Below are 26630 nucleotides of genomic sequence, written 5' to 3'. Positions count from 1 at the left end.
TGGGTCTTATATCTAAATGTAAAATATAAAACTATAAAACTTCTAAAAGAATACATGGGGGAGGGGCGCCTGGGTGGCTCCGTGGGTTGAGGCCTCTGTGTTCTGCTCAGGTCATGCGATCCAGTCCCGCATTGGGCTCTCTGCTCAGCGGGGAGCCTGCTTCCCCCTCTCTCTCTCTTTGCCTGCCTCTCTGCCTACTTGTGATGCTCTGTCAAATAGATAAATAAAATCTTAAAAGAAAAAAAAAAAGAATACATGGGGGAAATCCTTGTCACGAAGCATTAGACAAAGATTTTCGATATAACACCGAAAGTTTAATTTGTACAAGCAAAAATTGATAAGTTGGACCTAATCCAAATTTTAAAATTTGCCTGTTGAAAGACATTGATAAGAGAAAGGAAAGTCATAAACTGGGAGAAAATATTTGCAATCACATCCAACTTCAAAGAACTTCATCCACAATATAAAGGCTAAAAACTGAGTAAGAAAATGACCAAGTAGAGAAATGGACAGATCCGAATGGACACTTAACCCAAAGGGATGGAAGGATGGCAAGCAAACCCACAGAAAGATGATTAACATGTCATCCATCATTAGAAAATGCACATTAGGGGGTGCCTGGGTGGCTCAGTGGGTTATGCCTCTGCCTTCAGCTCAGGTCATGATCCCAGGACCCTGGGATCCAGCCCCACATTGGGCTCTCTGCTCCGCGGGGAGCCTGCTTCCTCCTCTCTCTCTCTGCCTGCCTCTCTGCCCTTGTGATCTCTGTCAAATAAATAAATAAAATCTTAAAAAAGAAAATGCACATTAAAACCACAAGAAGATACCACTACACACTAAACACTACCAGAACAGCTAAAATCTATAAAACTGACCCTATCACATATCACATGCTGGTGAAGATGCAAAACAACTAGACATTTTTTTAAAGATTTTATTTGTTTATCTGACACAGAGAGAGAGATCACAAGTAGGCAAAGAGGCAGGCGGGGGAGGGGGGGGAAGCAGGCTTCCCGCTGAGCAGAGAGCCTGATGTGGGGCTCGATCCCAGGACCCTGGGATCATGACCTGAGCTGAAGGCAGAGGCTTAACCTACTGAGCCACCCAGGCGCCCCAAGATTTTATTTTTAAGTAATTCCTACACTTCACTTTTTAAGCACTTTCTACACATCAAACTCACAACCCCAAGGTCAAGAATCCCAATTCCAGGCGCCCTGCAGAAAGAACTCTTACACATTGCCAAAGGGAACCCAGAATGGTATGGTCACCACGGAAGATTTTCTCATGAAGTTAAACAGGTAATCCAAGCCTAGTTATGTATCCGTGAAATGGAACTTGGGTTCACACAAAAACCTGTCTGTAAAGGTTAGAGCGGCTTTATTTATAATCGCCCCAAACTGGAAACAACTCAAAGGGCCTCCAGCTGGTGACTGTACAAACTTGCATGTTCTTTCAGTGGAGGACTGCTCAGCAGGAAAAAGGAAGCCCTCAAGACTCACACAACCACCAAGGCAGGTCTCAAATGCACCCACTAAGAGAAGCCTGACGGGGAGGCTAGCCCCACAGCATGATCGGCGTGATTGTGTACCCACCCACATTTCCAATCTTACAACATCCTGGAAAAGACAAAGCTAACAGGGAAGATAAAGGTCAGTGGTTCCAGGGGATCTGGACTGGGGCAAAGAAAGGACTACAAAGGAGCGAAAGGTAATGGAGGGGTGAGGGAACTGCTCTCTACTTTGATTGTGGTGGTGGTAACAGGAATGTATGATTTTCAAAATGTAACAGAATTCTACATGAAAAATGATGAAGGTTACCATATATAAATCGCACCCCAATTTAAAAGATAGTTTATGGGGATGTCTCGGTGGTTCAGTGGGTTAAGCTTCTACCTTCAGTTCAGGTCATGATCTCAGGGCCCTGGGACTGAGCCCTCTATGCTCAGCAGGGAGCCTGCTTCCTCCTCTCTCTCTGCCTACTTGTGATCGCTGTCAAATAAATAAATAAAATCTTTTAAAAAAATAAGAAATAGTTTATGCATTTAAAAAAAAAGAAGCAAGCCTGGGTGGCTCAGCCAGTTAAGCGTCTGACTCCTGGTTTTGGCTCAGGTCCTGATCTCAATCTGTGAGATGAAGCCCCACCTCCAAGGGCTCTGAGCTCTGCAGGGAGCCTGCCTGAGCTTCTCAACCTCTGACCCCTTTCCCCACCTGCATTCACATACACCACTCCCTAAAGTAAGTAAAATCTTAAAAAAAAAAAAATAGGTGCAGCAAACATGGCAAAATGTTAAAATATTTGACAAAGCTACTTACCTTGGTGGATTTCCAGATGTTTATATTTTTTATACTTTTTTGTATGTCCAGCATATTTTCTAATAAAAATTTAGACTTTTAACTATGTTTAATCACAAGAATGATTTTAAAAGCTTCTTGTCCTCTGATGTGATATTGCCCATGCTGTAGTTTTACTAAAAATGCCTAACCTAAACATAATTATGAAGAAACAAACAAATCTGAACCGAGTGATATTTTGCAAAGCAACTGCCCTTGTTCTTCATAAATTTCAATGACATCAAAGACACAAAAAAGCCAGGGAACTGACCTAAATTAAAGGAGACTAAGAGGCCATGACAACTAAATGCAATGTACAATTTTTTTTAAAGATTTTATTTATTATTTATTTGACAGACAGAGATCACAAGTAGGCAGAGAGGCAGGCAGAAAGAGAGGAGGGGGAAGCAGGCTCCCTTCTGAGTGGAGAGCCCAGTGCGGGGCTCGATCCCAGGACCCTGAGATCATGACCTGAGCCGAAGGCAGAGGCTTTAACCCACTGAGCCACCCAGGGCCCCCAGTGTACAATTTTTGATTGGATCCTGGAGCACAGAAAACAAGTTTGAGAAGACATTATTGAGACAAATGGAGAAATTTGAACACAGACTATGTATTATGGTAAGGATCAATGTTGAATTTCTCAAGTGCGATCATTACATCATGATGATGTAAGAGAAAGTATTGGTTCTTAGGAAATACATGTGTAAGGATTTAGAGTTCTAAACTCATTCTCAAATGTGTCAGCAAAGAGTAATTTCCTATATATCTATTTATAAAGAAATATGCAAATCAACAAAATATTAATAATTAGGGTATAGAGCATATGGTTATTCTCAATATGGTTTTTGTGACTTGTTTTTATATCTGAAAATCTTCAAAATATAAAGTTGGAAAGATGCTTAAAATTTTTTTAAGGCATTACAGGGGCGCCTGGGTGGCTCAGTGGTTTAAGCCTCTGCCTTCAGCTCAGGTCATGATCTCAGGGCCCTGGGATCGAGCCCCACATCGGGCTCTCTGCTCAGCGGGGAGCCTGCTTCCCCCTCTCTCTCTGCCTGCCTCTCTGCCTACTTGTGATCTATCAAATAAATAAATAAATATCTTTAAAAAAAATTTTAAGGCATTATAGATCCTTCGAAGTTACATATAAATATATATATATATATATATATATATATATATATATATATATATTTTTTTTTTTTTTAATTTGCCTCTAAAACCTCAAAACTTAGGCCAGGTTCGGTTTTACCAACTAGGAGAATGCGAGCTTTACTGGGAGGGGATGGATGCCCTAGGATGGGGAGCCTCTCGCCTCTGAAACTGGCTGCTTCCAGCCAAGCCTATAAACCAATACGGGCCACAGTGTAATCACCCTTACACATTTTCCCCCCTGTTATGTCTGTTGTATTTCCATTAGAAAAATATCACCTATATAAAATTTTGGTCCACTTTCTTCTCCTTTATCCTTGCCATTCAAACTTGAATACTTAAATTTTATTCAAATAAATTCAGAATCATTTATCTGGCAAGATAACTAAATATTTCATGTCATTACTAGGATTTAATCAAATTAGGTATACTCTTTATTATTTCTCAGGCATGATTAACCCATCTTTTGTTATTTCCTTCATTATTTGTTATTTCCCTTTACGTCTTTACTTCCCTGAGTAATAATGTCATGAGTGTCATATCCCACATTCAGTAGTATTTATGTGTCCAAGTGTAATTTATAACTTCATCTAATCTTTAATTTCTGTTCAAGTTCCCTTAGTGTGTGGTATTTCCGTAATAACTCCAGATATCTTAGTCAAACTTAACCTCTCCAACATCGATTGTAAAAATTAAGATGTTGGGGCGCCTGGGTGGCTCAGTGGGTTAAGCCGCTGCCTTCGGCTCAGGTCATGATCTCGGGGTCCCGGGATTGAGTCCCACATCGGGCTCTCTGCTCAGCAGGGAGCCTGCTTCCTCCTCTCTCTCTCTCTCTGCCTGCCTGTCTACTTGTGATCTCTGTCTATCAAATAAATAAATAAAATCTTTAAAAAAATAAAATAAAAAATAAAAATTAAGATGTTAATTTTAAAACGCTGTGACAGGGGCACTTGGGTGGCTCAGTCACTTAAGCGTCTGCCTTCGGCTCAGGTCATGACCCTGGGGTCCTGGGGTGGAGCCCCGCATCGGCTCCCTGCTCAGTGGGGAGCCTGCTTCTCCCTCTTTTTCTGCCTGCCACTCCCCCTGCTTGTGTGCTCTCTGTCAAATAAATAAAATCTTAAAATAAAATAAATAGCTGTGATAATTCCAAACGAAACAGGAAGACCTGACCCACTGACAGTCATGCTGATGCGAGAGGTCCTTGGACCTTTTCATCTCAACACGGCCTCCTCTGGGCAGGAAAACCACTCTTGAAATACTGTTTGTAGATCCCATGGACAGCACTGAAATCGTTCATGTGAGCCAGCAAATAGCTGCTTTACCCCAGTAGGGATGTCACAGACTGCAGCTTTCAGAATGTCATCCATGTCACCCGTTGCCTGCTTATACCCCTACCACTCTTCCCTGGCACAAGCTGTCCATTTGAAGGGTCCACACCCCTCTATCCAGAAATGTCAACAGTCCTTCTGGCACACAGCTTGACTCTATGACCAATGGCCCTGGGGCTTTTCTGGTGCCAGTCACCCCAAAAAAGATGCCATGGCTAATTCTTCTCTCCTGTAGCCCTTCTGCGGGAACAAGCCCATCTACGCGACTCCCACTAGGTCTCACCATACTCTCTGCCTGACTCATTTCCAACATAATGGCACGTTGCCTGGGCTGCTTTCTTAAGACATTATTTTCAATCAACACCTTTTTCTTCATGAGATTCATCTTAACAGGCTTCTGATGCTACTTCTGTTATTTCTAAAATCCATTACAACAAATATTAGTTGGACATGTAAACAATTTTTAATAATAATTTTGTGGTATAATACCCATAAAATTTACCATCTTAACCATATTCAGTGGCATTAACCACATCACCACCATCCACTTCCAGAACTCCTTTCAGCTTGCAAAACTGAAACCTGACACCCTTTATGTAATAATCCCCTACCCCTGTCTCCCCTCAGCCCCTGAGCAAACCCCCTTCTACTTTCTGTCTCTCTGAATCTAAGTACTCCAGGAACCTCACAGAAGTAGAATCATACAGTATTTGTCCTTTTGTATCTGGCTTCTTTCACTTAACAAGGGATGGTTCGTCCATATTACAACATGTATCAGAATTTTCTTTGTTATTTAGGCTGAGCAGTATTCCATTATATGTATAGACCACACTTTGCTTCTCCATTCGTCTCCTGATGGGCACCCGAGGGAAAAATTTGCATCCACGTAAAAGCTAAATTAACCTGGAGAACTACAACTGCAACCCCCAGCACACTTAGGGAACTACTCCTGTACGTATAGAAAATTCGCTAAGGGCCAGTAGATTAAGAGCCGGAAGTGTAGACAGAGCAGAGCTGACAGGGAAAAGAAAAGGATCCAAGACAGGGATTGTTTCCCAAGTTTGAGACAGTGAGAATCCAACAACTCCTGCCCCCAGTTCTGCCCTGGTGCAACCCTAGTAGAGCCCTGTCTTCCTACAGGAGAAACAGGAGATGCCTGTTTAGAACTGGTGATGGAGAGGGGCTTGCCAGTTAGATATGAAAAGCCTAAAAGTCTTGGAGTAAATCCTCTGTAAGAATCAAATGCTTCAGGGTGCCTGGGTGGCTCAGTGGGTTAGGCCGCCGCCTTCAGCTCAGGTCATGATCTCAGGGTCTGGGGATCGAGTCCCGCATCAGGCTCTCTGCTCAGCGGGGAGCTTGCTTCCCTCTCTCTCTCTCTCTGCCTGCCTCTCTGTCTACTTGTGATCTCTCTCTGTAAAAATAAATAAAAATTTAAAAAAATCAGATGCTTCAAATGTCCGTGAATCTCTGCTCATATAAATTACCTAAGACCTAAAAAAGGAGCGGGAAAATTGATGGTTTTTAAAAATCCATCATTTGCTATGTTCCTCTCCTCCGCCCACAGAAGCATGATTAAAAAACAAAAAAAAAAATTTTTTTTAATTTCCTTTTCCCAGAGACCAAAACCCACCCGTTTGCTCTGGTTTGTAAACTCCTCCCTCCAACTAACCTTGTGAACACGCCCTGTCTTCGGCCTCGTGCCTCTTACCCGCGCGACTCGGAGCTGCAGCTGCCGGCACGCCCCGCCTCCTTCACGCCGCTCGAGGACTGGGGTTCGGAGCCCCAGGGCGCACGCGTGGGGAGGGGCCGCCAGAGTCCAGGGGCGCGATTGAGCAGTTTCCCGCGTGAAGCTGGGAGGGGCGGGTGTGGAGGGGTGGTTGCCACAAGGGGCCCTGAAATGGGGACACCTCCCCCCATCGGGCGAGGGGACCAGCCGACGGTCCCCGTGTTCAAGGACCGGGGCCCAGGGGGCTCTATGCCAGCGCCTCCCAGGACGGGTGAGCGCGGGAGAAGGCGTTACGGTCCATCCTCCCCCGCTAAGGTTGCAGAGTCAGTAAATCCATGATGAGTAACTTTTTACGGAGTCCCAAACAACACGTGGGCACACCTGGAACTGAAATCTCGTGTTGTCGATCTGCAGTCGGGGGTCCGGAATCCCATCCGGCAAGCCCACCCGCGGGTCCGAAGACCGGCGTGACCAGCCGGGGCGGCCCCTGCGCGGGGAGAGGCCGGCCGGCCGGGGCTGGGCGCTCGCTCACCTTCAGCACCAGCACCTCGAGCATCTTCCCCGCGCGTCGCTCCCGCCGGACGGCCGGCGTGGAGAGACAAGCACCGTCGCGGCCGCGTCCCTTCCCGGGTCTTCCCTCACTCGGAAGGCGCTTCGCGGGCAAAACTCGCGGCACTGCCGGCCTCCGCCCTCCGTGGGGGGCCCCAGGACCCGCAGGCCGCTGCACACCACCCGCGACGCTCCGCGCCCTCCCAAAAGGACGCCGCCGGGAGCGCGCTCGCGGCTTGGGCACTGCGCCCCTCCCACGCCCGACCCCGGCCCCGCAAGCCTCGAGGCTTCTAGAAGGCCCGCGAGGCGCCAACGGCCGGGACGGGACAACTGCCGGCTGCCCTGCGCACAGCACCGGGTGCGGCGGGGCGGGGCAGGGGCGCGGGGAGGAGACACGCCCGGGGCGGGGGGGCGCAGTGGATGGCGCCGGGCATCACGTGGCTCGCCCCCCACCAGCCAGTGTCTCAAGCGCCAGGAGTCAGCTCGTGGGGCCCGCCTCCACCTGGTGGCCCTAGGGCTGAGGAAGAGGCTCAGCCGGTCACTAATGTGAGGGTGGGGAGTGGGGATTGGGGGAAAGGGGGCACCTGGCCACATCCCCTCCCCACACCCTCCACCTCAGCCTCCCGCTTTGGGTCCCAGCTTTCCTCCCACCTGACCCTTAGCTGGCAGGGCTCCTCCAGACTCTGTCACTCACTGGCCATTCTGGTCACCAAACTGCAGCCTCCAACGCCTGGCTCTTCCCGGCACGTGTATTTGTTGCTGCGGCACCGAAGAGTTCTCTAAATTTTAAACACCTGGACGCCTTAGTGTTTCTCACTTAAAAAATGAGACTCACTGCTGTGAAATGTGTAGACCTGGTGATTTACAGACCTGTACCCCTGGGGCTAATAATACATTAAATGTTAATAAAAAATAATTTTTTTTTTTAAAAATGAGACTCACACAGTTAAATAAAGGGCACCCAAGACGCACTCAGTGACGGTTGGCTTTTTTTTTTTTTCCAATTTATTTATTTTCAGAAAAACATTATTCATTATTTTTTCACCACACCCAGTGCTCCATGCAAACCGTGCCCTCTATAATACCCACCACCTGGTACCCCAACACCCCCCCCCCCGCCACTTCAAACCCCTCAGACTGTTTTTCAGAGTCCATAGTCTCTCATGGTTCACCTCCCCTTCCAATTTACCCAAATTCCCTACTCCTCTCTAACTTATTTGTGGAGCATAACAAATAGCATGGAGGACAAGGGGCGTTAGAGAGGGACGGTTAGCTTTTATTACTATCTCAGGAATCTCCCTCCAGCATTTGTATAAGTCAACACACAAGAAGAAACATGAATATTCCTTAAAAATCAAAGGAACCACAGCATAAATAATTTTAAAAAAATTCGGGCCTATGTGGTTTTACAGGTGAATCTTTCAATATCTTGATTGTGAAAAAAAAATTTTTTTTAAGCCCACGAGAAGAGGTATTAACTTTCTAATAAGGGAACCAACAAGATGGCAAAAAAAAAAATTTTTTTTTTTAATTTTGCACCAATTTCTTGAGCATGGCGGTTGTGGGGTTATGTTTTCAGGAAACAGAATGCTCACAAAAGCATCCAGTTTTAAAAGCCTGTTAGATTTCACAAGGTCAAGCAGCAGAACTGCTTAAAATCTCAGGCAGGAGAGTTGGAGAAGAGAGGTGTGTAGACTTCCAGTAAGGAGGAAAACACAGCTGCTGAGTACATGAGGTTCACCTGTTGATGAACTGGACTAACCAGGCTTCACCTCCAGTGGAGGCATCTGGAAGGACCAACAAACCTGAAAGCTCCAGACTTTGTCAGAACGGTGTGAAAGGACCAGATCTTATTTAAACAGGAGGTCCCAGGAACTGTTCCCAAACCCCAAAGAAAATGCAGAGTACTGCTTCAATCTTATCCCTTATTGGTCTGTTCAGATTTTTTTATTTCTTCCTGATTCAGTTTTGGTAGGTCTTATGTTTCAGATATTTATCCTTTTCTTTAAGTTACCCAGTTTGTTGGCATATAGTTGTTCATAGTAGTTTCTTATGATCATTGTATTTCTTTGATGTCTTTTGTAATGTCTCCCCTTTCATTTATAAATTTATTGATTTGGGTTCTCTTTTCTTGTTTGGTCTAGCTAAAGTCTTGTTAATTTTGTTTATCTCTTCAAGAGCAAACCCTTAGTTTTCTTAACCTTTTCTTAACCTGATGAGCAGGGAGCCTGACATGGGGCTCAATCCCAGGACCCCTGAGATCATGACCTGAGCTGAAGACACTTAACCCGAGCCACCCAGGCGCCCCTTAAACTGTTTTCTATCTTTTTTTTTTTAAGATTTTATTTATTTATTTGACAGACAGATCACAAGTAGGCAGAGAGGCAGGCAGAGAGAGAGAGGAGGAAGCAGGCTCCCCGCTGAGCAGAGAGCCCGATGCGGGACTCGATCCTAGGACCCTGAGATCATGACCTGAGCCGAAGGCAGCGGCTTAACCCACTGAGCCACCCAGGCGCCCCTAAACTGTTTTCTATCTTTTGCATTAGGGGTTATGTTTTGTTTTTGACTGATTTGAAAAGTGACCTTATATTTAATTCTACTAGCTATTTTTGCTTTTAAAAACATGCATTTTGCTTTTAAAAAACACCTACTTTTTATTTTAATTACCTCATGCTCTTCACAATAAGTGAGCTCCCTAATCCCCCCAAATATGGAAAGCTCTATGAATCTATGTGTCATCTTTGCACAGGGGCCATGCTAATCTTCTCTGTATTGTTCCAATTTTAGTATACATGCTGACAAAGTGAGTACTTACACAGGTATTCGTTACCACAAAACCATTTATACCACCATATAATATATAATATATATATACCACCTCTTCTTTATCCATTCATTAGTTGATGGACATTTGGACTCTTTGCATAGTCTGGCTATTGTAGATAATGTAGCTATAAACATCGGGGTGCATGTGCCCCTTCAAATCAGTATTTTTGTTACTTTTGAGTAAATACCTATTAGTACGATTGCTGGATTATAGGGTAATTCAATTTTCAACTTTTTAAGGACCCTCCATACTGTTTTCCAGAGTAACTGCACCAGTTTGCATTCCTACCAACTGTGTCAGAGGGTTCCCCTTTCTCCACATCCTTGCAAACGTCTGTTGTTTCCTGTGTTGTTAATTTTAACCATTTTGACTGGTGTTAAGATGGTATCTCATCATAGTTTTGATTTGTATTTCCCTGACAATGAGTGATATTGAGCATCTTTTCATGTGTCTGCCAGCCATGTGGATATCTTCTTTGGAAAAATGTCTATTCATGTCTTCTGCCCATTTCTTATCTGGATTATTTGTTTTTTGGGGTATTGAGTTTGATGAGTTCTTTATGGATTTTGGATACTCTCTCTTTTTTTTTTTTAAGACTTTATTTATTTGACAGAGAGAGAGAGAGCATAGCAGGGGGAGCAGCAGGCAGAGGGAGAGGGAGAAGCAGACTCCCCACTGAGCAGGGAGCTGGATCAGGGCTCTATCCCAGGACCCTGGGATCATGACCCGAGTTGAAGGCAGAGGCTTAACTACTGAGCCACCCAAGCGCCCTGGATACTCTTTTATCAGATATGTCATTTGCAAATATCTTCTCCCATTCCGTAGTCTGCCTTTTAGTTTTGATTGTTTTCTTCACTGTGTAGAAAACTTTTATCTTGATGAAGTCTAAACAGTTCATTTTTGCTTTTGTTTCCCTTGTCTTTGGAATGGGTCTAGCAAAAAGTTGCTACGGCTGAGGTCAAAGGGATTGTTGTCTATGTTCTCCTCTAGGATTTTGGTGGTTTCCTTTCTCACATTTAAGTCTTTCATCCATTTTAAATTTATAAAATATGTCTCTCAAAACATTTACAGTGCTTTATAGTTATATTATTCATATTTACTTCTTATATTTAATTCATTTCCACACTCACCGTTAGGACTTCTACCACCTACTTCTACTTGAAATGTTTTTGATTAATCTGTTATCCACAATATTTCTATCAAGTGAATTCTTTCAGAACGGGTGGAATTTTCAGAGCATATGTAAATGAAAACTGTGACTTTCACACAATAGAACTATTAACTACACACATCCTTTCCCCCTGCTCAGTATATTCTGTTTAAAAGTATATCCTGTCAGTATATCCTGACACACACACTCAGAGGCCTGATTTTCTACCTTTGTGAGCAATCTTCTCTTTTTCTTCCTGAAAATCTGCATTCTTTATCACTGAAATTCAAAATATCATCTAGATATTGGGCAATTTTTGTTAGTTTTCCTTTGACAGCAACAAGATCTTTTTACCCGAAGATCAACATTTTTCTTTATCTCAAGCAAATTTTATTCTCTTCTCTAAATAATGCTTTTCTCCCCTTTGCCCCGGAATCTCCTTTTATACATGCCAAAAATCCTCATGTCCTCATCTGTTTTCCTGACACAGTGGTAACAGCGACTCAAGAACAAAAATACAACTAGAGATCCAGTTTGCTTCAAGGCAAACAGTATGTGCAAAGATCCCGAGGTGGGAAGGAACTTTGAGTAATCAGGGAACAGAAAGAAGGCCCTTCTTATGGGAGTGTAGTAGGAGGAGGTATGAAATTAGAGAGAAAAGTAGGGCCTTGCAGGCCACAGTAAATTCAGCTTTAAATTGTGGAGAAAAGCCACTAAAGGGTTTGTTTGGGTTTTTTTTTAAAGATTTTATTTATTTATTTGACAGACAGATCACAAGTAGGCAGAGAGAGAGGAATGGAAGCAGGCTCTCCGCTGAGCAGAGAGCCCAATGCGGGGCTCGATCCCTGGACCCTGAGATCATGACCTGAGTCGAAGGCAGAGGCTTTAACCCACTGAGCCACCCAGGCGCCCCCACTAAAGGGTTTTAATGAAGGCAGTGATGGGACATGGCTTACATCTGGATATCGAGAGCACTTTTCCAGTTCAATAGGAGATAATGTGTCATGAGGTTAAGAATGGAAATGGAGACACTAGCTCTTACATTTGTTACAGGGCTGATAGCGTCTAGGTAAAATATAACTGGGCTAATGATGATGAACATTTTTTCATGTGTCTGATAGCCATTTGTATGTCTTTTTTTTTTAAAGAAGTTTTTTATAGTATTCTGTATTATTGTATTTTTTTTTAAGATTTTATTTATTTATTTGAGAGAGAGACAGTGAGAGAGAGCATGAGCGAGGAGAAGGTCAGAGAGAGAAGCAGACTTCCCATGGAGCTGGGAGCCCGATGTGGGACTCGATCCCGGGACTCCAGGATCATGACCTGAGCCAAAGGCAGTCGTCCAACCAACTGGGCCACCCAGGCGTCCCACATTTGTATGTCTTGATTGGAGAAGTGTCTGTTCATATCTTCTGCCCATTTTTTGATGTGTTTGCCTGTTTCGTGTGTGTTGAGTTTGAGGAGTTCATTATAGATCCTGGATATCAACCTTTTGTCTGTACTGTCATTTGCAAATATCTTCTCCCATTCCGTGGGTTGCCTCTTTGTTTTTTTGACTGTTTCCTTTGCTGTGCAGAAGCTTTTGATTTTGATGAAGTCCCAAAAGTTTATTTTCGCTTTTGTTTCCTTTGCCTTTGGAGACGTATCTTGAAAGAAGTTGCTGTGGCTGATATCGAAGAGATTACTGCCTATGTTCTCTAGGATTCTGATGGATTCCTGTCTCACATTGAGGTCTTTTATCCATTTTGAGTTTATCTTTGTGTACGGTGTAAGAGAATGGTCGAGTTTCATTCTTCTACATATAGCTGTCCAGTTTTCCCAGCACCATTTATTGAAGAGACTGTCTTTTTTCCACTGTATATTTTTTCCTGTTTTGTCGAAGATTAATTGACCATAGAGTAGAGGGTCCATATCTGGGCTCTCTACTCTGTTCCACTGGTCTATGTGTCTGTTTTTATGCCAGTACCATGCTGTCTTGGTGATCACAGCTTTGTAATAAAGCTTGAAATCAGGTAACGTGATGCCCCCAGCTTTATTTTTGTTTTTCAACATTTCCTTAGCGATTCGGGGTCTCTTCTGATTCCATACAAATTTTAGGATTATTTGCTCCAGCTCTTTGAAGAATGCCGGTGGAATTTTGATCGGAATGGCATTAAAAGTATAGATTGCTCTAGGCAGTATAGACATTTTAACAATGTTTATTCTTCTGATCCAAGAGCATGGAATGGTCTTCCATCTATTTGTGTCTTCTTCAATTTCTTTCATGAGTGTTCTGTAGTTCCTCGAGTACAGATCCTTTACCTCTTTGGTTAGGTTTATTCCCAGGGATCTTATGGTTCTTGGTGCTATAGTAAATGGAATCGATTCTCTAATTTCCCTTTCTGTATTTTCATTGTTAGTGTATAAGAAAGCCACTGATTTCTGCACATTGACTTTGTATCCTGCCACGTTGCTGAATTGCTGTATGAGTTCTAGTAGTTTGGGGGTGGAGTCTTTTGGGTTTTCCATATAAAGAATCATGTCATCTGCGAAGAGAGAGAGTTTGACTTCTTCATTCCAATTTGGATACCTTTTATTTCTGTTGTCTGATTGCTGTTGCTAGGACTTCTAATACTATGTTGAACAAGAGTGGTGAAAGTGGGCATCCTTGTCTTGTTCCTGATCTCGATGGGAAGGCTGCAAGCTTTTTCCCATTGAGGATGATATTTGCTGTGGGTCTTTCATAGATTTGATGAGGTTCAGGAATGTTCCCTCTATCCCTATATTTTGAAGTGTTTTAATCAGGAATGGATGCTGGATTTTGTCAAATGCTTTTTCTGCATCAATTGAGAGGACCATGTGGTTCTTCTCTCTTCTCATATTAATTGCTATCAGACACATGAAAAAATGTTCATCATCATTAGCCCTCAGGGAGATTCAAATTAAAACCACATTGAGATATCACCTTACACCAGTTAGAATGGCCAAAATTAACAAAACAGGAAACAACATGTGTTGGAGAGGATGTGGAGAAAGGGGAACCCTCTTACACTGTTGGTGGGAATGCAAGTTGGTGCAGCCTCTTTGGAGAACAGTGTGGAGATTCCTCAAGAAATTAAAAATAGAGCTTCCCTATGACCCTGCAATTGCACTCCTGGGTATTTACCCCAAAGACAAAGATGTCGTGAAAAGAAGGGCCATCTGTACCCCAATGTTTATAGCAGCAATGGCCACGGTCGCCAAACTGTGGAAAGAACCAAGATGCCCTTCAACGGATGAATGGATAAGGAAGATGTGGTCCATATACACTATGGAGTATGATGCCTCCATCAGAAAGGATGAATACCCAACTTTTGTAGCAACATGGACGGGACTGGAAGAGATTATGCTGAGTGAAATAAGTCAAGCAGAGAGAGTCCATTATCATATGGTTTCACTTATTTGTGGAGCATAACAAATAGCATGGAGGACAAGGGGCGTTAGAGAGGAGAAGGGAATTTGGGTAAATTGGAAGGGGAGGTGAACCATGAGAGACTATGGACTCTGAAAAACAATCTGAGGGGTTTGAAGTGGCGGGGGGGGGTGGGAGGTTGGGGTACCAGGTGGTGGGTATTACAGAGGGCACGGCTTGCATGGAGCACTGGGTGTGGTGAAAAAATAATGAATAATGTTTTTCTGAAAATAAATTGATAAAAAAATATATATATAGATAGATAGATAGATATGTACATATCTATCTATCTATATATATAAATATAAAACTGGGGCTCAACTAAGGTGATGGCAGTGGAGAGAACAAAAGATGGTAAATTCAGGGCACCTGGGTGGCTCAGGGGATTAAGCCTCTGCCTTCGGCTCAGGTCATGACTCCAGAGTCCTGGAATTGAGCCCCACATCTGGCTCTCTGCTCAGCAGGGAGTCTGCTCCCCCCACTGCCACCTCTTCTGCCTGCCTCTCTGCCTACTTGTGATCTCTGTCAAATAAATAAATAAAATCTTAAAAAAAAAAGATGGGAAATTCAAGGTAATTGTAGGCAACAGAATCAACAGGAACTGCTAGTCCCCTAGATATAAAGCAAAAGGAGTCAAGAATGACTAATATTTTTAGCTTAAATAACTGGTAGATTTCTGATATATGGAAGACTGTGCTGAGGGGCCCTCCTTCAAAGGGAAAATTGTAGGTTAGGAAACAAGCTTAACTGTTTTAACAAAGAGACCCCAAAATATAGTTGCTTCTATTTTCTTTCACGTAGCAAGCAAGAGGTGCGCAGTCCAAGTCTGGCAGGCAGTTATGTCCTAACACCTGGCTTCTGTGTCTGGGTCCCAGAAAGCTGCTCCAGTGGTCACAACTTTTAGCCACCGAGAAGGGGAAAAGACAAAATGGAGGGCAAGCAGTTTTCTTTTTTAAAGGATGTAACCTGGAAGTTGCTTACCTCACCAAATAAGGTATGTGAACAGGTAATGAGGGCTCTAAAAGCTGAAGGTCCGTTAGAGGAGAAGGTACAGAGAAAGAGGACAAGTGGTTGAAAAGTTGCAGAGAAGTTGAAAACAAAATAGAGGTTTGAGAAGAGTCAGTTAATAACTACATATGCCCAAACGTGAGAGTACCCCTCTCAAAATCCCTCAGAAGAGAAGTCCCCTCATACCTGAGCCCTTTGTGTCTCCCACAGGATAGGGCATGTTTATTTTTATTAACAGAACTGTGAGGACGAGACATGTTAACTTGAAATGCTGATGCCTGGGCGCCTGGGTGGCTCAGTGGGTTGGGCCGCTGCCTTCGGCTCAGGTCATGATCTCAGGGTCCTGGGATCAAGTCCCGCATCGGGCTCTCTGCTCAGCAGGGAGCCTGCTTTCCTTCCTTTCTCTCTGCCTGCCTCTCTGCCTACTTGTGATCTCTCTCTGTCAAATAAATAAATAAAATCTTTAAAAAAAAAAGAAAAAGAAAAAAGAAATGCTGATGCCTGTGCAGTTTTGGATTCTCGTGGAAGTCATTCAAAGGAATCAACAAAAGAAGGTAGATAATGGAAAGGAACACTGACTTTGTACTTATTCCTGAATTTTAACTTCGGTTTCAAGAGACTGCATAGTATTATAGAAAGTGAGTTTTCCTGGTTGCGTCCTGGTGAAGACGGCATGGAGTAGGGATGCCAGCATGGGCAGGAAGGGGTCTAGAAGGAAGAGGAGTAGAGACACGTGATCTGCCCTATTATTTTGTGTTGGGGCCCTAGGGTATCACAACAGGTAGGAAATCAAGTGAGTCTTCCAAAAGGAGTTCTTGGAAGACAAGGTTTCATTCAGATGAAAAAGATAAAAATACATTGTTATGAAGAAAACTATGTCACATTACTTTGTTACTTCTCCTAAAATCATCCACTGAACCACATAACTCCAGCAAAAAGGGTGCAGGGCTAAGAGGGTTGGGAAAGGCGGTGCTGTGCAGTCCCCCCTCCCCCAGCCACGGAAGTGAGCCTGGAACATTCCACTACCAATAGAGTCTTCACAGCCTGTGCTGGCCTCATTGCCCCCTGGGGGATGTCTTTCTCCGTTTCAGACTCAATGTTGTCCTCCTTTGCTCTGCGTAAGCACGTGCATTCCAGGACACCTGGCCAAACCTGTGACTATATCTGTCCACTGCAGGGGGAGCACCTGGTGGCTGTGGGGGCCTGACCTGAACTACTGGAACTGATTCTGCCCTGCCTCTTCTCCACGTGAATACAACGTTATTCCACCAGTGCTTGGCTGTACTGTGGCTTCTCTGGTGAATATGATACCAAGACGCGGTGGGCCGAATTGTTCCCATTTCTGCTTTTGGTGGTAGGCGACAGATGTCACTTGCTTGTCAAAGCATTGGGTTCTACTCTTAGCTATGGCACTGATGAGCTGTGTGAAGCTGTCTCTGTTTTCTAATTGGCAAAATAATGGTGCTCAGTGAGTTCTCTTCCAGCTGTAACATTCTGTTTTCTGTGAGAATGAAACAGTGTTATGCCCAAAGCCAAATCAGTAAGGAGAACTTCTGTAGGTCCAGAAGCCAGAGGGAATGCTAACAGTATATGGTTCTCAAAATGTACACATTGGGACCATTCATTGAAGAAAAGCGATTTTACCTTAGATCAGAGTTTCTGAACCTTGACAAGATTAATTGTTGTGGACAGCTGTCCTATTTCTGTAGGATATTTAACCACATCCCTGGGCTCTCCCCACTAGGTGGTAGAAGGAGCTAAGCTCACAACCAAAAATGTTTTCAGACACTGCCAAATGTCCCCTGAGCAAAAGTGCTCTGGGTGGAGAACCACTAATCTAGATGTATTCCTCCACCAAGATTAAGTAATACACATATACCTTATTCATCGATACCTTGATGTTATAGGTAGGAAAATTAAGACATTTCATGAAAAATAAAGTCCACTGTATTATGGACGATATAGTCAAGCATCTGAAAACAGAACTGATGTCTTAGCCATTTCCCATCTTTAATCAAAATAGTATTCCTCTTAAAAGAACATGAAAAAATAACCCATATTGAAAATAAGCATCATCAATAAAACACCAATGAATGATGACTAGTTCTACATCTCTCTATTCATCTACATCTCAGTATTCATTAGCTACTGCTCCAGAGTAAAAATAATTATGGCTTTTGTTATGACTTCATAGCCTTTAAAATAGGTTTCCCATCTGATAAACCTAACAACTAAGGCCTTTTAGTATTAAACAGAATTGAAGGTTAATCATCAAGGTAAAGACATAACAAGAAAATAATGATCCTGTCACCTGAAGGTCGTCTCAGTTTACTGTTCCTGTGTAATCAGACACCCTTAAACTAATTCCAGCAGCACGTCTCAGGGAGTCACAGATCCAGCTCCCAAGCACATCAAGTAAAGTGCTAGTACACCAGACAATAGGAGGAGAATGTCTTAGTTAAACTTTTGATAATAAAATAATACAAAAATAATACAGAAGTGGAAACCCTTTTGAGAGGTTTTTTCCCCTCAATCTGGGAACAAGATCATTATACTTGTGTGAGACTGTTAAGTTTTTGTTTTTAAGATTTTATTTATTTGAGAGAGAGACAGTGAGAGAGAGCATGAGAGGGGAAGTCAGAGGAAGAAACAGACTGCCCTTGGAGCTGGGAGCCCGATATGGGACTCCATCCTGAGACTCCGGGATCATGACCCAAGCTGAAGGCAGTTGTTTAACCAACTGAGCCACCCAGGCACCCAGATTGTAAGTTTTGAAGAATGAAATAAACAAGAAAGTGTTGTAATACAGTTGAAATGTGAAATGTGAAAGACTGTAACTTCCAGGCAGGTCCTTGCACTCCAAGCAGGTCTAGTCAACCCTCCCTATTCCATAGGACAACTTCAAGCAGTCAACCAAGCAAGTACAAATAGGCAGTGCTCTACAAATGGCTCTTACTTATTATATAGGTCTTAGGATAAACATGTTTATACTTTGACTGGACAGTCACGTGGAGATTATACACATGGCGGCTGTGTAAAACGAGTCTGTGAAATATCTTGCCTTCCTTCATGATTTCTTCAGTCTTTTTTCCAGTGGACATAGCATTTTCTAAAAATTCTGAATCTTCTAAGTACAGCTCATCTCCTGAAAAATAGTATTTTGATCTCGCAGTGTTATGTTATAAAACATTCCAATACATTAGTGACATACACTGGTATTTATTTTCATCTCTGTCGTGTCTAGAACTGAGACAGGTGTTAAATAACTCTAATTTTATGAGCTTACCTAAATTTCTTTCCTTCCTCACAGTCCCATTCCCCACCCAAGAATTTTCTTTGGGCACACAGAAAGTATTTATGATTGGTATTTTTCCATCACAAACTATCAATTTTAGACTGGCCCATGACTTGCTTTATCCTAGTCAATATCAATATTGGCCTTGATATCCATATATTGTTGGGTTTCAATGTGGGCAGTTCTAATAATTTTAAGGTTAAATAATCGAAATTGTCTTTACACATCAAGACCACTAAACTATCCTTCTGTAGGATGAGGAACAAATATTATCACCATTCTGAGAACTGAGCCAAGTAGCTGGGAGACAGGTCACAAAACCCCACTCTAAACTGCCATAAAACCCCTACCTGGCACTTGTCCAACAACTGACCACCAACAAACTCCCTAATTCAAATAAATTGACGATTGCTCGTAATTTCAAGTTCTTAACGGAATGTACTTGAAAGCAGAAGTTTTCAACTTCATACTTTGTTCTCATAATTCAAAATTAAAATGTAAAAATATGAGAATATATAAGAAAGAACTTTGTCAAGATCTAGTAAACATTTAAATAAATGTATATGTGTGTGTATAAAGTGAAATATTCAGAACTTTTGGTTAAAATAAACACTATAGATATTTTATAGAATTAGACCTTACTTAATAAACTGCTGTATTATGTAAAACGACAGTAATTCATGTCTCCATGCTGGGCAATACTGCCATACAGCCCCGTACATTAAATGTGAATACTAAATGTGAAAAAGCACTGGTACTTCACTGACTTACCTGGTAAAAGCTCGAGCATTCCATCAGCAGTTAAAAATGTGATTGGCAGCCATCTTTCCATTTCTTCTGATGCACCATCCAAACAAAACTTGTGCAAGTCAGAGAGAGAGGCAAAATTTCCCAGTCTTCTTATTTCATAGAATTGTGGAGGTGCAAACCAAATTTCCTTTGATATGAAACTCTCAGTTGCCTCTGATGGAGATGACCACTGTGGAAGACAAAGGTTGGGGCTCAAAGATTTGAAATGGTTAGGTTAGTATGCAAATCTAACTGAAGTTGTTAATTCATTAATTCATTAATGTGACTTGCTAGATTCCTCTGAGACAACATGAAAATTTTGGTAACAATATCTGGGTTGACCCCCCGCCCCCAAAAGGTTGGCTAATGAAAAGTTTCTGAAATGAAAAATACACAGGACAGAGAGGCATCAGGGTAACTCAGTGGGTTAAAGCCTCTGCCTTAGGCTCAGGTCATGATCTCAGGGTCCTAGGATAGAGCTCCATATCGGGCTCTCTGCTCAGCGGGGAGCCTGCTTCTCCCTCTCTCTCTGCCTGCCTCTCTGCCTACTTGTCATCTCTCCCTATCAAATAAATAAATTAAATCTCTTTTTTTTTTTTAAAGATTTTATTTTACTTACTTGAGAGAGAGAGACAGTGAGAGAGAATGAGCGAGGAGAAGGTCAGAGAGCGAAGCAGACTCCCCATGGAGCTGGGAGCCTGATGTGGGACTCGATCCTGGGACTCCAGGATCATGACCTGAGCCGAAGGCAGTCGTCCAACCAACTGCGCCACCCAAGCGTCCCAAATAAATTAAATCTTAAAAAAAATACATAGGGTAGTATTTACAGCAGGCTAGGTGCTACATATGAGAGAGAAGAGAGAGAGAGACCTTGAAAATGTAGCACTAGAATCTATTCAAAATAAAGAGAGAAAATAATCTAAAAAAAAAAAAAATATATATATATATATATATGGTATCAATGACATTACTAAGTAATCCAACATAAATGTGTAACTGGAGTCCTAGAAAACAGGGAAAAGTGAAAAATATCTGAAGAAATAAATAAAAAAATAAAAAGAAAACCATGCACATCATAATCAAATTGATAAACACCAAGGATTAAGAGTAAATATTTAGAGTAGCCACACACACCAAAACAAAATATATTACATACAGAGGAACAAAGAGTTAAAAGCATACTTCTCATCTTAAATTACACAACACAAACCAGAATATACCAAAGCAACATCTTTAAGTACTGACAGAAAAAAAAAAAATCTGTTAACCTGCAATTCTATACCCAGCCAAAATACCTTTCAAGAAAAATGATGGCCAAAAAAAAAAAAAAAAAAAAAAAGGAAGGAAAAATGATGGCAAAATGAAGTATTTTTCAGATAAACAAAATTTATAAGATTCCTTATCAGAAGATCTGAAATACAAGCCCTATAAGAGGAAGTTCTTTAGGCCAAAAGAAACCAGTTGCTTTTAATCTACACAAAGGAATGAAGATGGTAAATATGCAGGTAAACATAAAAGACATTTTTTGCTCATTTTCACAGTCTTTTAAAGATTGACTGTTTAAGGCAAAATAATCAGTGTATTGTAGAGTTCATAATAATAATAAAAGTCAAATGTATGACAACAATAGTTAATGGACATGGGGGGAGAAATTTAAGTGTATTTTAAGATTCTAACATGATACATGAAATGAAACCTATATATTGCAAACCCTACCATAACCACAAAGAGGTATAGTTAATAAGTCAATAATGGTAGTAAAACAGAGTTCTTAAAATTTTTTTAAATAATCCAAAAGGAGTCAGGAAAAGAAAAACAGTGCAAAGAATACATGGGGCAGGGGCACCTGGGTGGCTCAGTGGGTTAAAGCCTCTGCCTTCGGCTCCAGTCATGATCCCAGGGTTCCAGGGTCTGCTCAGCGGGGAGCCTGCTTCCCCCTCTCTCTCTGCCTGCCTCTCTACCTGCTTGTGATCTGTATGTCAAATAAATAAAGTTTAAAAAAAAACCATAGGGCAGATAAAAAAACTAAAAGCAAAATGATAGATTTGAACTAAATATAAATACTTAAATATATAGACATATATAAATGATCTAAACACCCCAACTGAAAGGTGGAACTTGTGCTATTGATTAAAAAAAAAAAAAAAGGCAAGAGCATATGTTGTCTACAAGAAACATACATTAAATATAAAGACAGGTGCACCCGGGTGGCTCAGTGGGTTAAAGCCTCAGCCTTCGGCTCGGGTCGTGATCCAGGGTCCTGGGATCGAGTCCTACATCGGGCTCTCTGCTCAGCGGAGAGCCTGCTTCCTCCTCTCTCCCTGCCTGCCTCTCTACCTACTTGTCTTTGTCTGTCAAATAAATAAATAAAATCTTTAAAAATAAATAAATAAATATAAAGACAGAGGGGTGCCTGGGTGGTACAGTTGGTGAAGCCCTCCCACTCATGGTCTTTCTCTCTGAAATGAATAAATAAATTTTCTAAAAAATAATACAAAAGTAAAGATACAGACAAGTTAAAATTAAAGGCTGGGAAAAGATACTATGCTCTTGCTACTCAAATAAAAGGGAGAGTGGCTATATTAGCATTAGACAGAGGAAATTTCAGATCTCAGGATAAGAAATATTGCCAGGGATAAAGAAGCTCGTTTCAAAATAATTAAAGGGTTAATCCATCAAGCTTTAACAGTCCTAAATGTCTAGTCCTAAATGTCTATGCAGCATCTTACAAGGGAGCTTCAAAATACATGAAGAAGGGGTGCCTGGGTGGCTCAGTGGGTTAAGCCTCTGCCTTCAGCTCAGGTCATGATCTCAGGGTCTTGGGATTGAGCCCTGCATCCGGGTCTCTGCTCAGTGGGGAGCCTGCTTCCCCCTCTCTCTCTGCCTACTTGTGATCTCTGTCTGTAAATAAATAAATAAAAATCTTAAAAAAATACATGAAGAAAAACCTGACAGAACTAAAAGAGGAAAAGACTAATCCATAATTACTCATTAAAAATTTCACCATTCCTGGGACACCTGGCTTGCTCAGGCAGTAGAGCATGTGGCTCTTGATCTCGGGGTTCTGAATACGAGCCCCATGTTGGCTGTAGAGACTAATTTTAAAAAATCTTTAAAAAAATTTTTTATCAGCATTCCTGTCAATATCTGATAGAACAAGAAAGTGGCACAGAAGAACTGAAAGTCACTACCAACAAATTAAACCTAATTGACATTTTTACAAACACTCCATCAAACATAGCATTCTTCTTTTTAGGTGCAAAGGGAACATTCACCAAGACAGACTCATGAATTTAAGACTGAAACCACATAAAGGATGCTCTCTGAGGGCATAGTTAACTGTGGTGGGCATGAAATGAATTCATGCAGGTAAAGTGCTCAGAAAGGAGCCTGGCAAGTGTGCAGCACTGTACATTCCCGGGATCTTCCTCGGGTGCCTCCTGGGGGAACCGTGGGAGAGGCAGAGTGAGGCCTGGACTGGGAAAGTGGGGAAAGCAGAGATCATTTCACCAAGGTCCTGGGTTTGGCCTGTAGGGCTAAACGCTGGACTTCCTGGGTGCCATGCCCTCTCTGTGGGCTCTATGGCTCTGAGGAAGCTACATCGACCGGACTTTGGTTCAGTTTACAATTTCGCAAACTTAGGACGCTGAAAAAGCCAAATGCATTCAGTAGAAACGTTACTTTTGAATTTTGAGCTTTCCCCGCAGCTAGCTAGTCACTACTGGTAACCAACCCTGCGCAGAAGAATGAGCAAGCTCCCAGTCAGGCAGGAGATCATGAAGGTAAACCAAAGACATGCTTACACGCATACTGTTGCTCACTTCCAGTATTCAATAAATTTTTTAAAAAGATTTTTATTTATTTATTTGACAGAGATCACAAGTAGGCAGAGAGGCAGGCAGAGAGAGAGGAGGAAGCAGGCTCCCTGCTGAGTAGAGAGCCGGATGCGGGACTCGATCGCAGGACTCTGGGATCATGACCTGAGCCGAAGGCAAAGGCTTTAACCCACTGAGCCACCCAAGCTTCCCCCAGTATTCAATAAATTACATGAGATAAGTCAATCCTTCGTTATAAAACAGCCTTCGTGTTAGGGGATTTTGCCCAGCAGAAGGCTAATAATATAAGGGCTCTGAACACCTTTAAGGCAGGCCAGGCTAAGCCATGATCTTAGGTAGACAAGGTCCACCAGCTGGAGCCCCATCATAGTTGGGAGAACACCTGTCATCAGCCTCTCTATCCTGGGCTTATCGGGAGGTTCCAGGTGGGCCTTGGCTACCGGCCGGGGCCCTCATTCTCAAGTTCGGGTGGGTCCCCACTCCGGCCCAGCACGCCCTACCTGGCAGCTCACCACCTCGGTCAAGTCTGGGAAGACCGGCGGCGGCTCGCTCAGGCAGCACAAGAAGAAGGCCGTGTCGTAGCGGCGGCCGCCGGGGCGCGTGAACGGCGTGAGCCAGCCGCCCCAGTCGTGCAGCGCCCAGATGTCGGGCGTGCAGTCGAGGTGCGCACACAGGCTCAGGAAGTGGCGCGGGTCGCGGCGGACGCGGTCGCGCCAAGCGTCCAGGCCCGGTGGCGGCGCGAGCGCCCGGCCCAACTCGGGAACGGCGGGCAGGGCGGCCCGGGGCCGCAGCAGCAACACGCCCGCCTCCTCGAAGGCCTCGCGGATGGCGCAGATGCGGGAGGCGACGTCATCCGGCAGCGCCGCGGCGTCCCTGACGGCGGCGGCGGCGACGGGGGCGTCCGGCAGCCCCGGGAAGGAGGCTGGCCGCGACCGTGCGGGCGCCAGGCCGAAGCGCGGCGGCCGGTGATGCGGCGCGAAGAGGCGCAGCCAGTCTGCCGAGCTGTCTGCGGTGCTCTCCAGGCCTCCCGGGAAGACGTGCGCCTTGGGCAGGAAGCCTTGGCTCCCGGAGCGCTGCAGCAGCAGCAGCCGGAAGCCCTCGGGGGGCAGCGACGGCGCAGCAGGGCTCGGGCGCGCCCAGCCGGCCGCCAGCACGACGGTGGCTGCCCGCCGCCAGCTGCTGGCGCGCGGCCGCAGGGAGCCGTTCATGGCGGGCGGCGGCGGGTCGCTACCAAGCTCCGGGCTGCGTCACGGCGGGAGCTGTCGCGCACCGACCTTACCGCCCCCAGCGGTTGTCCAGGGCTTGGGGACCCACGTCGGTGTCTTATAGGACGAGCTTGAGGCGTGGCGAGCGCAATGGGCGCGGGGTGAATTCCGACTGTTTGGCCTCTGTCCGCGCCTGCCTCGGAGGGGGCGGGGGGCGTGGCGGCGAGGCGAACCGGCGCCGCCTCTAGTGCCTTAGTTCCCAGTCCGGTCACTGGTAGGACTGAGGCTGTCACTGTCCCAGGCGAGGAATTGTCTTGTCGTTCACAGCCACCTGAAAGGAAGACCTTCTTGTCCCCACCCAGGACACGTGGACTCAGACTTTAGAAGCAATAAGGGAAAAAAGATATTTCAGCTGGACATTCTGTCCATATTTATAACTTCATTATGACAAAGAAGAGCCTAAGAAAGTCTAGGACATAATAAACTGGGAATATGATCAGTCACGCCTGTCACAAAGGATCAAGCCTCCAACTGTGTGGGAACATGGGCAAGAAAAGAGGTCAGAGTGATTTTTTAAAAGTCACAGCCAGCAAGTGTTGGAAACAGTCTCCAAACCTACTGGCATAGTCTAAGAGTTCCCTGCCCAGGCCTGTCCTGCGAGGGTCCCAGTGCCAGCTGCTCCAGGTCACACAGTAAGTGTGCACAGCGACCCCCTAGTAGCTCTAGGGGTTACATGTGCCACTTTGGCATGAGAGAGTGAGCCACTTTGTTTGACACAGTTGCTTCATAGCTAAGGGCAGTTGACTCTTCATTCTTATAGATTTTTTTTTTTTTAATTTAACAGATCGCAAGTAGGCAGAGAGGCAGGCTCCCTGCTGAGCAGAGAGCCCCATTGGGGGCTCGATCCCAGGACCCTGAGATCATGACCTGAGCCGAAGGCAGAGGCTTTACCCTGAGCCACCCAGGTGCCCCAGACTCAACTGTCTTCATTCTTATGTTTTACCAGTCCTGCCAGCTTTATTTTAAAATTGAGAAAGTCCTTATTTGATTAGAACATGGTAGGCCTTTGGGAAAAAAAATCTTGCCTCATGTTTCCTGTTGCTTCTCACCTTTAGCTGTGTGCAGTCTTTTAGTTCGGTCTCGAGTTCAGCAAGCCCAAATTCATTTCTGTTATCCATTATTTATTAGGCTTTTCAGTTTAAAACAGAAAGAAAGGGGTTCCTCGGTGGCTTGGTCGGTTGGGCATCTGCCTTCAGGTCAGGTCATGATCTGGTCCTGGGATGGAGCCCTGCATCAGGCTCCCTCCTCAGTGGGGAGCCTGCTTCTCCCTCTTCCTCTGACTGCTTCTCCCCCTGCTCGTACTCTCTCTCTGTGTCAAATAAATAAAATCTTAAAAACAAAACCGGAAAGAAAGAGAATGTGATCTGTGGGGCTAGCCACAAAAGAAAACTTGAGCTTGGACTCTCCACGGTATCAGAAAAACCTGTTCAGCCTTCCTAGGAGCCAAGGCATGTCACCTGGGTTAAACAAAACATACCTGCGATTGACCAGTAACATCCTGTGCCCCCTGAATCACTATAGAAAAATTATGTCTCAAAATGTTTATTGAAAAGAGTTTTTAAAAGTTTCACAGCATTGTTTTCTCAAATATGTAAGGATTCCATTTATGGGACATTTTGGAAAAAGCAAAACTGTAGGGACAGAAACGAAGTCAGTGGTTGCCAGAGCCTAGGGCAGAAGGAAAGGATCGACTAGGAAAGCACAGGGCCAGAGGTTGGGGTGGGGTGGCGAGGGGAGATGGTTGAAAATGTCTTGTTTGCAGTGTGGTTACATGATTGCATCCCTTTGTCAGAACTCAAAACTGCTCACCTGAGAAAGGCAAAAATTACTGTATTGAACTTAAACCTCAACGGATTTGACCTTAAAAATGCATAGATTGCAACTGCCAGATAAGCCATCTGTACTTGATCCTTTGTATTGTAAGGGCCTATTTAGCCAGAGTGATTCA

At 43.9% G+C, this 26630-nt stretch overlaps 1 protein-coding gene and 1 non-coding gene across 2 annotated transcripts; both read right to left on the bottom strand.

The window, feature by feature from the left end:
• Positions 1-9786: 9786 nt before the first annotated feature.
• LOC122914790 lies at positions 9787-9893 on the bottom strand. The gene has a single exon (XR_006385868.1). It is a non-coding gene; the product is annotated as a U6 spliceosomal RNA (small nuclear RNA).
• An 8542-nt stretch (positions 9894-18435) lies between these two features.
• Positions 18436-24660, bottom strand: NUDT19 (nudix hydrolase 19). The gene is made up of 3 exons (XM_044256257.1): positions 23918-24660; positions 19564-19771; positions 18436-18642 (listed from the first exon to the last, which is right to left on the bottom strand). The coding sequence occupies exons 1-3, from the start codon at positions 24623-24625 to the stop codon at positions 18437-18439; spliced, it is 1122 nt and encodes a 373-aa protein (XP_044112192.1). The 5' UTR covers positions 24626-24660; the 3' UTR covers position 18436.
• Positions 24661-26630: the final 1970 nt, after the last annotated feature.

This window comes from Neovison vison, chromosome 7 (genome assembly GCF_020171115.1).
Source record: "Neovison vison isolate M4711 chromosome 7, ASM_NN_V1, whole genome shotgun sequence".
Taxonomy (NCBI): Eukaryota; Metazoa; Chordata; class Mammalia; order Carnivora; family Mustelidae; genus Neogale; species Neogale vison.
This window is presented reverse-complemented; position numbering and strand designations above follow the sequence as displayed.